General features: G+C 41.7%; 2 protein-coding genes across 3 annotated transcripts in view; both read left to right on the top strand.

Moving 5' to 3' along the window:
• Positions 1–637: 637 nt before the first annotated feature.
• On the top strand, positions 638–13467 carry sp8a (sp8 transcription factor a). 2 transcript variants are annotated; one of them, XM_058046917.1, is made up of 4 exons: positions 638–686; positions 2306–2368; positions 8854–8910; positions 11953–13467. In XM_058046917.1, the coding sequence occupies exon 4, from the start codon at positions 11986–11988 to the stop codon at positions 13141–13143; it is 1158 nt and encodes a 385-aa protein (XP_057902900.1). In that variant the 5' UTR covers positions 638–686; positions 2306–2368; positions 8854–8910; positions 11953–11985; the 3' UTR covers positions 13144–13467. The 2 variants fall into 2 exon arrangements, with proteins under 2 accessions (XP_057902900.1, XP_057902901.1); XM_058046918.1 differs by lacking the exon at positions 638–686 and having other exon boundaries at positions 2315–2368; positions 8851–8910.
• Positions 652–13764, top strand: part of LOC131101618 (transmembrane protein 196) — a 54079-nt gene continuing 40966 nt past the window's right edge. Inside the window, exons 1-2 of the mRNA XM_058046920.1 lie at positions 652–686; positions 2306–2368. The gene's annotated coding sequence lies outside the window, so the exon portion shown is untranslated. The remainder of the gene's footprint in view (positions 687–2305; positions 2369–13764) is intronic.

Below are 13764 nucleotides of genomic sequence, written 5' to 3'. Positions count from 1 at the left end.
GCAGTAAATAAGTACACAACAGGGCAGACAATTAGAAGGATTACACACAAACAACCCTGCAAAACCAATTTTCACCAAACTTTGTACAAGGATGGCACCTAGACCAAGGAAAAATTGATTAAATGTTGGTGAGGATTGTGTGTGTGTGACCTTAAGTGATACATGCAGATTTGTTATTACATTTTGAGATGAAAGTCAATGAAAGTCCATCATGCAGAATCATACTGGCACGCCCCATCTGATTGTCTTCCTGGAACCAGGAGGTTTCTTGGTAAAGGTCTGAACTAATAAGGAACTTCCTAGTTGCATGCGGTTATTAGGAATTGCCAAAACAATATATCTCATAGTGGCGTTACATTTTTATACATTTTTATAGTATACTGTATCGTACTGTACTTTGTAAGAGGTCAAATCATTACAATAAATAAAGTCAAGTTTTAAGCTTTCCCTTATCTCACTGACACATAACTCAGACTGATGATTTTGCATTCCATGTCCTCCTTGTCGCGTGTGTATTTTTCTCCTTCAAGTCACTGTACAAATCCAAGTCTCAATATTTATTACACATTTATTTCTTTGAAATCCACAGCAATGCAGCATTGAGAGCGCCACATGAGTCATCTGCGTCGACGAAGATCTTCACTGACTGAGAATTTGGAGAATGCCTCCCGTGGCGACAAGGACAGGTATTTACAATGTGCCGTCGTGGAAGACTGTATACATGTGCACACGCAACGAGTTTAGATGCAACAAACATGACCAAAAGTCACCTTGTGATGCATGAGAATACCTTGACCCCCACCGCATCCCCCCTTAAAGGTTACAGGTCACAAGAGGCATAGATGCCTGAAGATATAATGTCATTACAGGAGTGGCGAAACTTGACCTGAGAGTGAACCCAGGAATGGTAGACATCGTTTAGAACTCTTTGGTTTGAAATGCTCATCAAGATTGACAGCACTTTTATTACACAACTTAGCAAAATTGTTAGTCACTCCAAAGAAATACCGATATTCAATATTATCCAGCACTCCCATCACCAATACTACACTCTCACAAATACTACAATATGCACGTTTGGCTTCCTGTTTCCTTTTTGGTGTGATGCAGCGCCTTTGCAGCCACTGCAAATCACGTGCAGCAATACCTGTTTTGTGATAATCGGCCCTGCCATTTAGGTGGAGCAAACGGCAAAACATAACACTTTAGAGTCATTGCAAAGTGCATGTTTACAACCTGAAGGTGAAACTTGTAAATAATTCCACACTGGCCTGCTATGAGCTAACATGCTTAGATCGATACTGTTGATCAGGGGTCTCAAACACGCGACAAATGTCGCAAATGTGGCCCGCAGGACACTAGTTTGAGGCCCCCGCCTTGATATGAAAGTTTAATGTTAGTGCGGCCCACACAAGTTTGATATGTATGCTGAATGGTATCATGTACCCAGAAAAAAATATTACGTTTAATTAATGTTCATGTTAAAGGTTAAATAACTGTTTATAGTTATCCTCCCTATCCATGTGGAAGTGGTAAGTTTTTGGCTATTTAAGTTTAAAGGAAATAACTTGAAGGCTACCGTTTAGGTCGCTAGATCTCTAGTTTGCGAGTTAGCATGTGTCTCAAGACCCTGCAGTTGCGCAATATGTTGTAAATAAAAAGAGTATAAATGTGACTATAGTCGTGTTTTGTCATGTCCACAGGGCTCTAATAATGCTTTGTTCATTTTAATGTGAAAAAATAATTTGTCTACCCACCAACTATATGTGGTTTCTTAAGTTTTTATTATTTGCCATTTTATTATTATTTTTATATTTATTTATTACTGATTGATTAATTTTCTTTATTCTTGATTTGTTTATTTATTTTTCATCTTATTTTGTGCAGAAAAATAAAAATTAAGATATTTGAGAACAGTGGAATGTTTTATCAGAGCTTTTATTGTAGAAAATCGGAACCAAAGCACTGAAAAAGTTTGTATATTTTTCTGTTTTTAATAAATGCGTTTTTTTTGTTTTTTTTTTGGAAAACCTGATGCGGCCCAGCCTTGCCCAGACCCTAGCTCCAGTGGCCCCCAGGTAAATTGAGTTTGAGACCCCTGCTGTTGATACTTTATTCATCCAAGATATTCAAGATATTGGAGACTTTTCAGACCACTCAGTCTTCCACACCAAACTCATTCAAAGAAATGGAGAAAATAAACATTCCGAGGCATCAAATTTCTCTCAAAAAGTACACTTTTTGTACATAAATTATGAAAATAAGTGGCAATTAAATACATGATGTTCTCCATTGTCTGTCACAGGCCAAAGACAGCTCAATCAAAACAAAGAAAAAGACAACAAGAGCCATGCGGTGCTTTCAGAAGGTGAGTCCCTTTGAAGCTAAATGTGTAGTGATGTGTCGTTTCTGTGTGTGTGTGTTTGTGTGCTCGGCCTCTTTGAAGATGATGCTCTAGTACGAGTTCAGGAAGACCTTTACAGAGGCGCTAAGTGGAGGGTGCAGCACACCATAAAGATCCTAGATAAGTGTGTAAGTTGTGCGTTAGCGTGCATATGAGCTCGTGAGGACTTGAGTGCAGGACCTGACACAACTTGCCAGCCTGGCAGAGCCTGACGCCAACCCCCCTCGTTTGGGGCCCGTCGTCTATGTATGTCCTGAATGACGGCCCCAAAGGCAGTGCATGTGCGTTAGTGTGGTTAAGGTGGGAAAAGAAGCGTTTCATGTTTGACGGGAAACATCAATAAAACAGCGGTGGCTCAACCACCTGAAGCTGGTCCCAGAAAAGGTGTGGGAACGTTTGTGCGTGAAAGAGAGCGAGAGAGAGAGAGAGCATAAGTACTGACCTATGTTCTTTGCTCTTATCTTTTTCACGACTCAACTCTTCCTGCCCTGTGTTGACCTCGCACTGTTTTACAAACATGTGACGATGATGTGCAGCCATTTTTTTTGGGCCCTAATACTGGCTGTCTTTGAGGGGAATAAATTAACAGTTTGTTGCACCACAATTTGCATGAAAAAAGCAAGCCGGCTGTTTCCAGTCAATTTAACATTGAAGCCATCTCTCAACCTCTCCACCCCTTCACACACACACACACACACACCAACCCTTAGCCTTTAAATGTAAAGGCGGGCATTGTGGCGAGGTGAAGCGCAATGTGTGGGAAGAGCAAGTGTGGGTGTGTTTGCATGCATGCATGCAGGCTATTAATGTGTGTCCACATTGCGCTCAGCTGGTTTGATGGGCTGGTAACCATACCTGCTCATGTCAACTAAATGATCTCTGTTAGGTTAATGACCTTAAAGTTGTTTTAAAATGTTAATGGTAATTATAGGATATATTTGCTGTGTTTTCCTAACAAATGTGAGTGTTTGTTTAATGCTAATCCATCACCTGTTCATAGTATCCCTTTTGTGTTGTGCAATACTGTGCTCAATTAGCAGGCGCAGTTTAAGTTGTGTGCGCTAATTTTTTTTTTTTGCTTTACCCAGCAATTAAAACAATAATTACATTTTATAGGGCTTTTCAAGGCACCCGGACTACTTTGCAATGAAGATGCAACCCATTATACCTTCACTACTAAGTCACACACTGGTGGTGGGTTACTACATCCGTAGACACAGCTGCCTTGGGGTAGTCGTGGCTGATAATTTGCACCATGTTGGGTGAAGTGTCTTGTCCAGGGACACGATGACAGTAACTGGGTGGAGTTTCTGGATGATCTGCTCTACCTCCTGAGCCACTGCCACCCCAAAATAGAATAAAAATATTTAATATTCTAAAATAAAATAAATCCATCCATCCATTTAAATAAGACCCATAATAAAATGAACAAATAAAACAATAAATCTATGAATATAACTTTCCCCCCATTAAATTGGTTTATATTAAATGGACATACTAACTATTATTCATCAATAAAACCAACACAAAAAATATACGGCGGCGGTCTAGTGGTTAGCACGCAGACCTCACTGCTAGGAGACCAGGGTTCAATTCCACCCTCTGTGTGGAGTTTGCATGTTCTCCCCGTGCATGCGTGGGTTTTCTCCGGGTACTCCGGTTTCCTCCCACATTCCAAAAACATGCTAGGTTAATTGGCGACTCCAAATTGTCCATAGGTATGAATGTGAGTGTGAATGGTTGTTTGTCTATATGTGCCCTGTGATTGGCTGGCGACCAGTCCAGGGTGTACCCCGCCTCTCGCACAAAGACGGCTGGGATAGGCTCCAGCACCCCCGCGACCCTTGTGAGGAAAAGCGGTAGAAAATGAATGAATGAATGAATGTTTATTACAAACTTAGAGTTAATTAAAAAAATAGCACAATAGCATCACAGCATAGGCATTAAAAACATATTTTTACATTAACTCAGCATTACATTACATAGAAAATGATCACTTAAAATATTGCCATATTCTATAAGCATAATGTGTATAAGTTACAGTATATACATGCAATGATCTTTTTGGTTTTTTTTTTATTCAAAAAGAGAGAATCAATGCACAGATGTACAGCTGGGCATCACACATGTGCACATAGACTCCACCCCCACCCCCAAATGCTGAGGCAGCACCGATCAGATACATGAAATTCATCCATCAAGACTGAAAGTGAAAAATGACGTCTGGAAGTGTATGATTATGCTCCTGGGCTTGTACGCATCAATCAAGAGACACCGTGGACACACACACACACACACACACTTGACCACACATTAACCCAGAGAAGACACAGAAAAATGAAGAGGAACAAATTAATCTCACCGCCTCTGTGTGTGTGTGTGTGTTGTATTGAGGGATGAAGAGCGTTATTGGTGAGGAGAACAGAGATCACGGTCAGAGCATGCAGGATTTAATCAAGAAGTGAGAGGGCAAGTTAGCGAGGCTGAGAGAGAGAGAGAGAAGAGCTTCTTCCTCAGTGCTGGAACATCATCATCAGCTTTACTTGAGGGGAAAAATAAATGACATAAGCTAAAACTAAGTCACAAGACCTTCCTGCCCTTCTTCTGCCTTTCACCCCAAGCTCATCATTATCCTCTCTCCCTTTCATCCCACTTCCTCCATGTTGTGTTAAACATGGAATCGATTGAATGTGTGTGATAGCCAGCTGGGTGAAACAGACCTTAATAATAACAGGCTTGGAATTCCACATCCGGCCTTCTTCATCATGATCCACTCTTATCTAAATACATCTTTAAGTATGCACATCCAGCTGAATATTACTTAATGGCAGTTTTTTTTAAATAGGTACTGCATAAACAGTCCAACTTAATCACAGTAACCTTCTAACATGTCTTTAGTGGGTGTTTTTCCCCCAAAAAACTTTGACCACACAGGTCAACCGCCCCCTTTCATTATTTTGTCACTTTGAATCACTGCCTCTGAAGAAGCGCCACAGAGTTAATGTTATACATTTTCCCAACAGAATTCCAAACAGAATGTTCCATGCTTCTTCAGCTTTGACTGCTTTGCCTCTTTGTGCACTTTGACAAGAGATTTCTCATTTATGCAACTTAGATACATGATACTTATAGGTTATCACATGGTTTGTCTGGTATCAGGCCAGGTATCATGATACTGGGCCTGATACCAGACAAACCATGTGATGATCTTATTATCACACACTATTTAATCATGAGCTTATTATCACATACTATTTAATCAAAAGACCATTTTGTTTCCAGAAAATGTTCAGTTTATTACATGTATTATATCTAAACAGTGTAAACACAGTAATTGCAAAAATATTTCAACAATAATATTTTATCAACAGTCTTATTTTATCAATGTCTGACAATTAAAGTTCCATTAATCAAGTTTGGGTTTTTTTTGGTGACTGGAGAAGCACTAGGAATATTTATAGTTATAGTGACATTTCCTGTCACATGCGCGGAGTTTAGAAAGTTAAGCCCGACTTGTATTTGCATTTTTAGTTTTTTCCATCATTTCAAGAGTGTCCTCCTCATTAATGGTGATAAAACGTTCCATTTGTAATATTCTGTTTGCTATTTTCCCTATTTGTCTTTCGCCGGGAGTGTCAAACGCTGACATGTTGACAGAGCACAGACGGCAGCAAAACAAACGCTGTGTGTTCACGCTTGTTCGCTGTTCTCTGATTGGTTGTTTCACAGGCACGATACCAGAGCAGCGCGCTCTGAGTGGACAGCTAACGGGGGCTGATACTGGACATGGTTAAACTCTATATTTTATCAGTATCACTGCCCTGGGCTTTGACACAGTATCATTTCGGCCTTTTCCGTATCATTCATGGGCGGTTTCTAGAGTACAGGGTCAATTAATACTGTAGTATGTGATAATGTTGAATATTAGTACATCACTTTGTTGTCCTACACAATACTGTGTAGTTGCGTAGTCGGTAGGTAGTTGGGTGTGTAGCATGCGTCTCTAATAAAAGCATTCAAATACATTTAGTAAAATAAAATAGCATAAATTAACTTGTTTATGTGTGCTGCTGCCATCTTATTGTGACATTGTTACACAACAATATTACCACAATGATAATTATATTTTGAAACATCCAAGTTTCAGGCAGATTTAGTGATCAATTGTCAGGAAGTGCCTACTGATATGCAATCCTTGAGGAGTCCCGCCCACGCTGGGGTGTTACTCCTTCCTGGGTGGATTTTTTTTTGTTAGCATTTAACTTATTCCAGCTTGTGTCGCTCAAGGGTGTGAATGAATGTGTCCTACATGTCCAAGACAACCGGTCTTGTCAAATCTAACAGTTTATTACCGTGGCGTCTAACTACAATGCTAAAGATTGTCAATATTGTCTTCAGGCCAACTGTCTTGTGTGGTCTTGCGATGATCCTCATGCTGTGTTTTGTGATGCTGCTTCGGATACATGACAGGGTTGGTCGTGTTAAACTTTCCTGGTTCTCTGTGGGTTCATAGTGGGTTTTACACTCAGGTGCGACAGATTTTTGGGGCTATAGGCAGGGGTGTTGACATCAGTCCTCATCTTCCCTGTTAGCAGAGTTGTTGTGATCACGTGGGCTCCAAAAGGTCTTCCATGCAGGCCGAATTAATGCCATATTTTTTTTTTTGTTGATTCCAAACCAATACCAAGATGAAACCCCTGCTAGTGAGTGTGTGCAAGTGTAAATGGCTGATATAGTCACAGAATGCAAACTTTCTGGAGCTTTCAGAAGGCCAATATGGTGGAAAGGTAGATGATTTGTGAGGCATGAACCTGGACTTTTGTGTGTGTGTGTGTGTGTGTGTGTGACTTAACATCCTCTCTGTCTTCATTTCATGAATGTACATATCTGTTCGTAGTATGTAAATGCACTGTATACATGAATGTGAAGCAGGCACTTTTTTATCAGTGTAATTACACGTTGGAGAATCTCCTCATTGTGCTGCATAGACAGATTTGACGGCCCCTCTAACCCTTACGGAAGTCTCCCTAAAAATTAAATTCCTGTATAATGAAGCAGAATTCTCGAATATGATTGCGTGCGGTACAGCTCAGCGCAACCACTCTCATGATTCAACGATATGAAATATGCATTTGCATGCCAAAACCAAGGGAAAACCCATGCGTTTGTTTGTTAGGGTTTCTAGGCCATTTATGTCTCTACCTTTTGTTAACACATAATTACCAAATAAGGCTAATTGTGCGTGTGTGTGTGTGTATTACCTGACAACAATGGCTGTTAACTGCAAATGCGGAAGAAAGTGAATCTTGTCCGTGTGAATGTTTTCATCATGGCAGCCTGACATGTCATCTATCAGCTTGGCGCTGACAAACGACAGACATGCCCACACGATAATGACAGGAAGCCAAAGAGGAGAAGCTCCAGGCATATCCTGGCACACAGCTCACTTCTTAAAACCGACTCAATTTGCTTGGGGGGGTGGGGCTCCAAAGATAAATTCACATCAGTCATGAGACCTATAAAACTGAAAAGTATAGCGGTGGTCTTCAGGTGCATGCCCAGTGTCTACAGTCTACAACAATAGGCAGAAGGAGCTGATGAACATCCATCTATGATCTGATTCAGCATCACTGAACAGTTTCATCTTTTTCATTTTCCATCGTCAAACAAACTTTAAAGTCTATTCTGAGTGACAGGCCCTGTTTCCTGGTTCTAGTCAGGACTCGAGCAGCAGCATTCTGGATGTACTGCTGTTGTTTTACAGCTTGATTAGTGAGCCCAGTGAGAAGACTAGTTCTAGTCCAGCCTGCTGGAGACAAAGGCATGGATTAGTCTCTCTAAATCTGGTTTAGACACGATTCCCTTGATTTTTGCAGTCTTTTTAAGATTTGGTAAGATGTTATTGTTTTAATTTGGCTGCTTAAAGTTCAGCTTTGAGGTCTGCAGTCAACTGAGTGTAATTCATATTAGCCATTTCACCTACAATAGTTTTTTGTTTTTTTGTAATGGCTAGGTGGGCGGCACGGCAGTCGAGTGGTTAGCACGCAGACCTCACAGCTAGGAGACCAGGGTTCAATTCCACCCTCTGTGTGGAGTTTGCATGTTCTCCCTGTGCATGCGTGGGTTTTCTCTTTTCGACCAGTCCAGGGTGTACCCCGCCTCTCGCCCAAAGACAGCTGGGATAGGCTCCAGCACCCCCGCGACCCTCGTGAGGAAAAGTGGTAGAAAATGAATGAATGAGTGAATGTAATGGCTAGTCTATAAGACAAGTTTTAATGAAAACCTCCACCAAGCAGCAACATCATCACAAATGCACCACAGGACTAGACAGACTTTTTGCTTTGTGTTTTGCTTTTCTACTAATTGATCCCATAACCCCCATGGTTGTAGGGACTATATTTTTTGCTCCTCTTTTGACTCGGACATTCTCCATCTAATTGTCCCAGCAGGACAGCTGACTATTATGGCTCCCCTCCCATTGCAAGCAGACGCGGACAAAAGAGGAGGTAAGCAAAACACCAAGGAGAAATAAAATACTCAAGCCATCAGTCGTGAAAACCACCCCCTGCCCCCAAAAGATGTGCTAGATCTTTATTTCACTCTTTTCTTCTCTGCTTCTTCTGTCTCAGTGCCCACAAAGTGAGTGGAGCGCACACGACAATCTTTTTTTTGTTGATGTCTGATGGCGCGTGTTAATGTGGTCATTATCACAGCTAAAGGAACAGGTTGGGCCTCAGACAGGCTTTCATTAGGGGCCTTTCAAGCAGGAGCGCACACACACACTTTCAGTGTGGGAAAAGAATGCGAGTAAAGGGGGGGACAGCTGTTTGGGTGGCTCACCAGGATGAGGAACAGGTTAGAGGAAAGATGGCCTACTGTAAAGTCCACCTGTGATTTAAGCTACGCCTGGGGGGGAATGTGTGTGGTGGTGGTGGAGGGGGGGTAGTGATTTTTGTCATGTCCACTGAAGGAGGTGTTTTAAGGCGGGGAAGTCTCCCTCTAATGACCCAAATAGACCAACATTTACAGCACAAAAACGCATTAGCAGCACATATACAGGCACTACTTTTCAATGCTAGAGTTTGACCTTTATAAGACTGTAATTGTAGCATGGATGTGTACATACCACCTGGTCATTGAATGTGTACTTCTGCAGCATAACAAATACAGAACAACACTAAGAAAATAATGAGACATTTCTGTGTTAAATATTAAATACAGCTATTATTAGTGTATGGTAAAGGTAATGGTTTAATTTCAATTGAACATGCATCAGATTACAATTGAATGCATCACATAATCAGTTCACAGTTCCACATGTCCAAAAGGAGTAGGAAGAAGCAAAGCTTATTAAATCCTACCCCTCCATCTGGTACTTTTGCAATCAGTAACTGTTACATTTGTTCACTTCCTGCTTTCCGAATATAGTTTAAGTATTTTTTTTTAGTTGTTTTTTTTGTCACGTACCGAAGTACAAGTGATATGACCATCCAATGACATAATGTGTACCATAGTAAGTGTCAATATAGTGATATAAATAGCACATCATGACTGGTTCAAGACTCTTCATCCTTGTATTTAGCAAACATCAACTGCTTGTATTGTTTCTTGAATTGGCTCATCGTTGTGCATTGTTTGAGTTCCTTACTCAATCCATTCCATAGTTTGATTCCACATACTGAAATGCTATGGCTTTTTAACGTAGTCCTAGCATATAAGTGTTTCAAATGTAGTTCTTCCCTGAGATCATATTTCTCCTCTCTTGTAGAGAAGTATTGGATGACATTTTTAGGTAATTGGTTATTTTTAGCCTTATGCATTATTTTAGCTGTTTGAAGATGAACTATATCAGCAAGTTGAAGTATTTGTGATTTTAGAAATAAGGAGTTAGTATGTTCTCTTTAGGCGGCATTATGAATTATCCTTACTGACCTTTTTTGCAGTACATTTAGCGAGTGAAGATTATTACGATGGGTTGCTATTGCACTTTATTTATTCCATTATGTACACATAATTTATTCTTATGGTCTTACAGCATCTAGAAAATAATAATAATAATAATAATAGCCATAATTATAATAATTGTATTAGTTCTGATGTTGTTGTAGCCCGAGGTTAGAGTCATGATTGGTTGATATACATGATGGATAAGTTTAGGAAAAGCACAGGAAGAGGAGTTTTTTTCAGGTGGGGGGGAATCCAACATTTGTTTTGTTGTATGACTTGAAATTGCAGAGGCAGTTCAGTTGGTGTCCTCCCTTCCCTCCCCCGGGGCCGACTGGATCCGCCCCAGGGACAGGATGGGATGGACCGGTCCGGCCTCTCCCTACGCTTGCAGGCCTTTAAACATTCCCTCTGTATTCATACATCTTTACAAGCAGTAGTCTCTACTCTGACAATCTTCGCACAACACTTGTAAATCACAAATGAGCACATGATATGCGGTGTGTTTGTGTTCTCCAAAGTACGATCTACTTCAGATACCCCCTAAGTGTGACGCATTTGCGGCCCGCGGCACATTGTAGACACTACAATTAAAACCATAAAACATTTAAAATGGGAAAAATATTGCAAAAAAAAACACTACAAAAAGGGGAAAAAATGGAAATGACAGTAAAAATGGCGCACAACTTTGTTAAAAAAAAAAAAAAAAAAGTGGGCACCCAACATTCTGTATTTTTCAGTATGTGGCCCTTGGTGGAAAAAAAACGCTGTTTGCATTTATGGGGGGAAAAGCACTACAATCTCTGTGATTTCATTTTATATTTGATACAGAGCAATCTTTTAATTGCACATGTATGTTTATTCAAAATAATGTATATAATGCATAAATAATAATCCAAAATTTCGGTTCTCCTTGTTCTGATTTTGCACCAAAGTGAATTAGGATTGCCTCAGCAAGTCTGCCTAGCAACAAGAGCAAATTTTAAGAATATTACTGAAATGTTACACAATGGCATTGCGAGGCAATTTTAAAGTAAAAAAAAAAAAAAAAAGCACTTTTCTTAAATAAACGACCGAGCATAATATAAAAGCACTCAAACTAGCTTTATCAATCATTTGACTCGCAATGGATCACTCCTCCTGTCACATATAGCTGCCAAGTATTTACTACCTTGGACCCGAACGTCCCACTGGTTGCACTACACACTTTTGTTGTGTGTGAAATTTACGACTTTTCTGCCTGGAGCGGCAAACTGCAGAGACAAAAACTGTTCTGGCCTCTGATTGGTTCTCGGGCCTCCGGGATTCAAAGGCAGGAGGAAGCATCAAGTACAAAAGAGCAGACAACCAACAAGCACTGTGTGACACACACATACACACACACACACATATATAGACGTACGGATATTGGCATGACGGCTCAAACCATGGCTGCAACACTGCTGGGGGTAAGTTTTACATTTATTTTTCTTCATTCATTACTTCCTTATTCTTATTTATTGTAGTATTGATGGTATAAACTGCAGTAATCTTCCATTTTTAGTTCTATAAATAAAGCTATATGTGTATAAAATGAGCCAAAGTTGTAAATGTCTTCTTCCTAGGAGGAATCCCGGTTGAGCAGCACTCCTCTGGCCATGCTAGCAGCCACTTGCAGCAGAATAGGCGAGTCAAGTCCCTCCTGCTCCCCTGCACTCTCCGACGGGCCTACTGGACTCACCAAGGGCTTCCACCCATGGAAAAGAAGCGTCCCGGGCTCCAGCAACTTGTCCACTTGCCTCACCTCCCTCGGGGTGCCCCCTGTGACCTCCAGGAGTAACGGGGTGGGATTTTCCGAGTCTTCAAGTGCCTTCTCGGTGACCAACACCAATCTATTTGGGAATGATGTTCCGACGTTCCAGAACTCAGGGCGGGGTGACACCGGTGTTTTTGATCCGACCCATTCACAGCGACCCATGCTCTTCACCAAGCTGCCATCATCAGTGGAAGGTATTCCACATGGGATCTACCCACGGCTCCCCACCCATCCGTATGAGTCGTGGTTTAAGCCCATGGGAGAAGTCGGGAACGGGGCATCTTCCTGGTGGGACGTGGGGACCACTTGGGTGGACGCTCAGAACCCAGCAGTGGTGCCCTCGTCTCTGGGTGGCTACTCTGAGCACAGCTCCACCTTCAGCTCCGGTGCCGCTCAACAGCATGTCCTCCCCGGCACGCAGCACTTGTTTGACGGCTTCAGGCCACTCGCCGCCGCCGCCTCCTCCTCGGAGTCCGGCACTCCCGTAGCCTCCGCGGGGAGCCCGATCGTACCTGTGCCGGCAACTTCCCGCTCCTCCTCTCGACGATACACCGGAAGAGCCACCTGCGACTGCCCCAACTGCCAGGAAGCGGAGAGGCTCGGTCACGGCGCTGCGAGCCCCCGACGAAGGGCCCTGCACAACTGCCACATTCCGGGATGCGGAAAGATTTACGGAAAGACGTCCCACCTCAAGGCTCACCTCCGCTGGCACACCGGGGAGAGACCCTTCGTCTGCAACTGGCTCTTCTGCGGGAAACGCTTCACGCGGTCCGACGAGCTCCAGCGGCACCTGCGCACTCACACCGGAGAGAAGCGCTTCGAGTGCGGCGTCTGCCACAAGCGCTTCATGCGCTCCGACCACCTGGGAAAACACAGCCGGACGCACGGCGACGAAGCGGGAGTCGGTAAATCTAACAGTGACACGGACAACAGTGTCGCGGGAAGTCCTAGCCAGTCCCCGGAGATACAAGGGACTGTCCACGCTAACAAGGTGAAATAAACTGCATACTGCATATAGTACATACTGTATACGGAACTGAGAAATGGCACTTTATGATGAATGTCAGCAGCGGTTGAACACACTTACCTCATCCCTTTAATTGTAGCCTTCCTAAATAATAAACACATACTCTTTTAATTTCATCTTGCCTGTTAACTGCTTAATTTATTCAACACTACATTTTTTTTAAATAATGACAAATTAGGTGTATATATAGAGGGGGGTTATCTTCTAGTGCTTTTTGACTGTTGAAACTTGAATTTTATATTTCTGGTATCTTCACTGGTGTCAATAAAAGCAGATCAAACTTTCATGTGTTAGGCCTACAACTCATACTTTATATAACCGTGGGTGTAGAATCACGTGATGTGATTGTACTACTTATATTAACATATAAGGAGTACTCCTTATATTAACATATAAGGAGTACTCCTTATATTAACATATAAGGTGTACTACTTATATTAACATATAAGGAGTACTCCTTATATGTTAATATAACGCCAAGGAGTAAAATCATATGATTGTACTCCTTATGTCTCAATATGAGAACGCCAAGGAGTAAAATCATATGATTGTACTCCTTATATTAACATATAAGGAGTACACTCCTTATATGGA

Source organism: Doryrhamphus excisus, chromosome 14, assembly GCF_030265055.1.
Source record: "Doryrhamphus excisus isolate RoL2022-K1 chromosome 14, RoL_Dexc_1.0, whole genome shotgun sequence".
NCBI lineage: Eukaryota > Metazoa > Chordata > Actinopteri > Syngnathiformes > Syngnathidae > Doryrhamphus > Doryrhamphus excisus.
The sequence above is the reverse complement of the archived record's forward strand: the minus strand, read 5'-3'. Positions and strand labels throughout refer to the sequence as shown.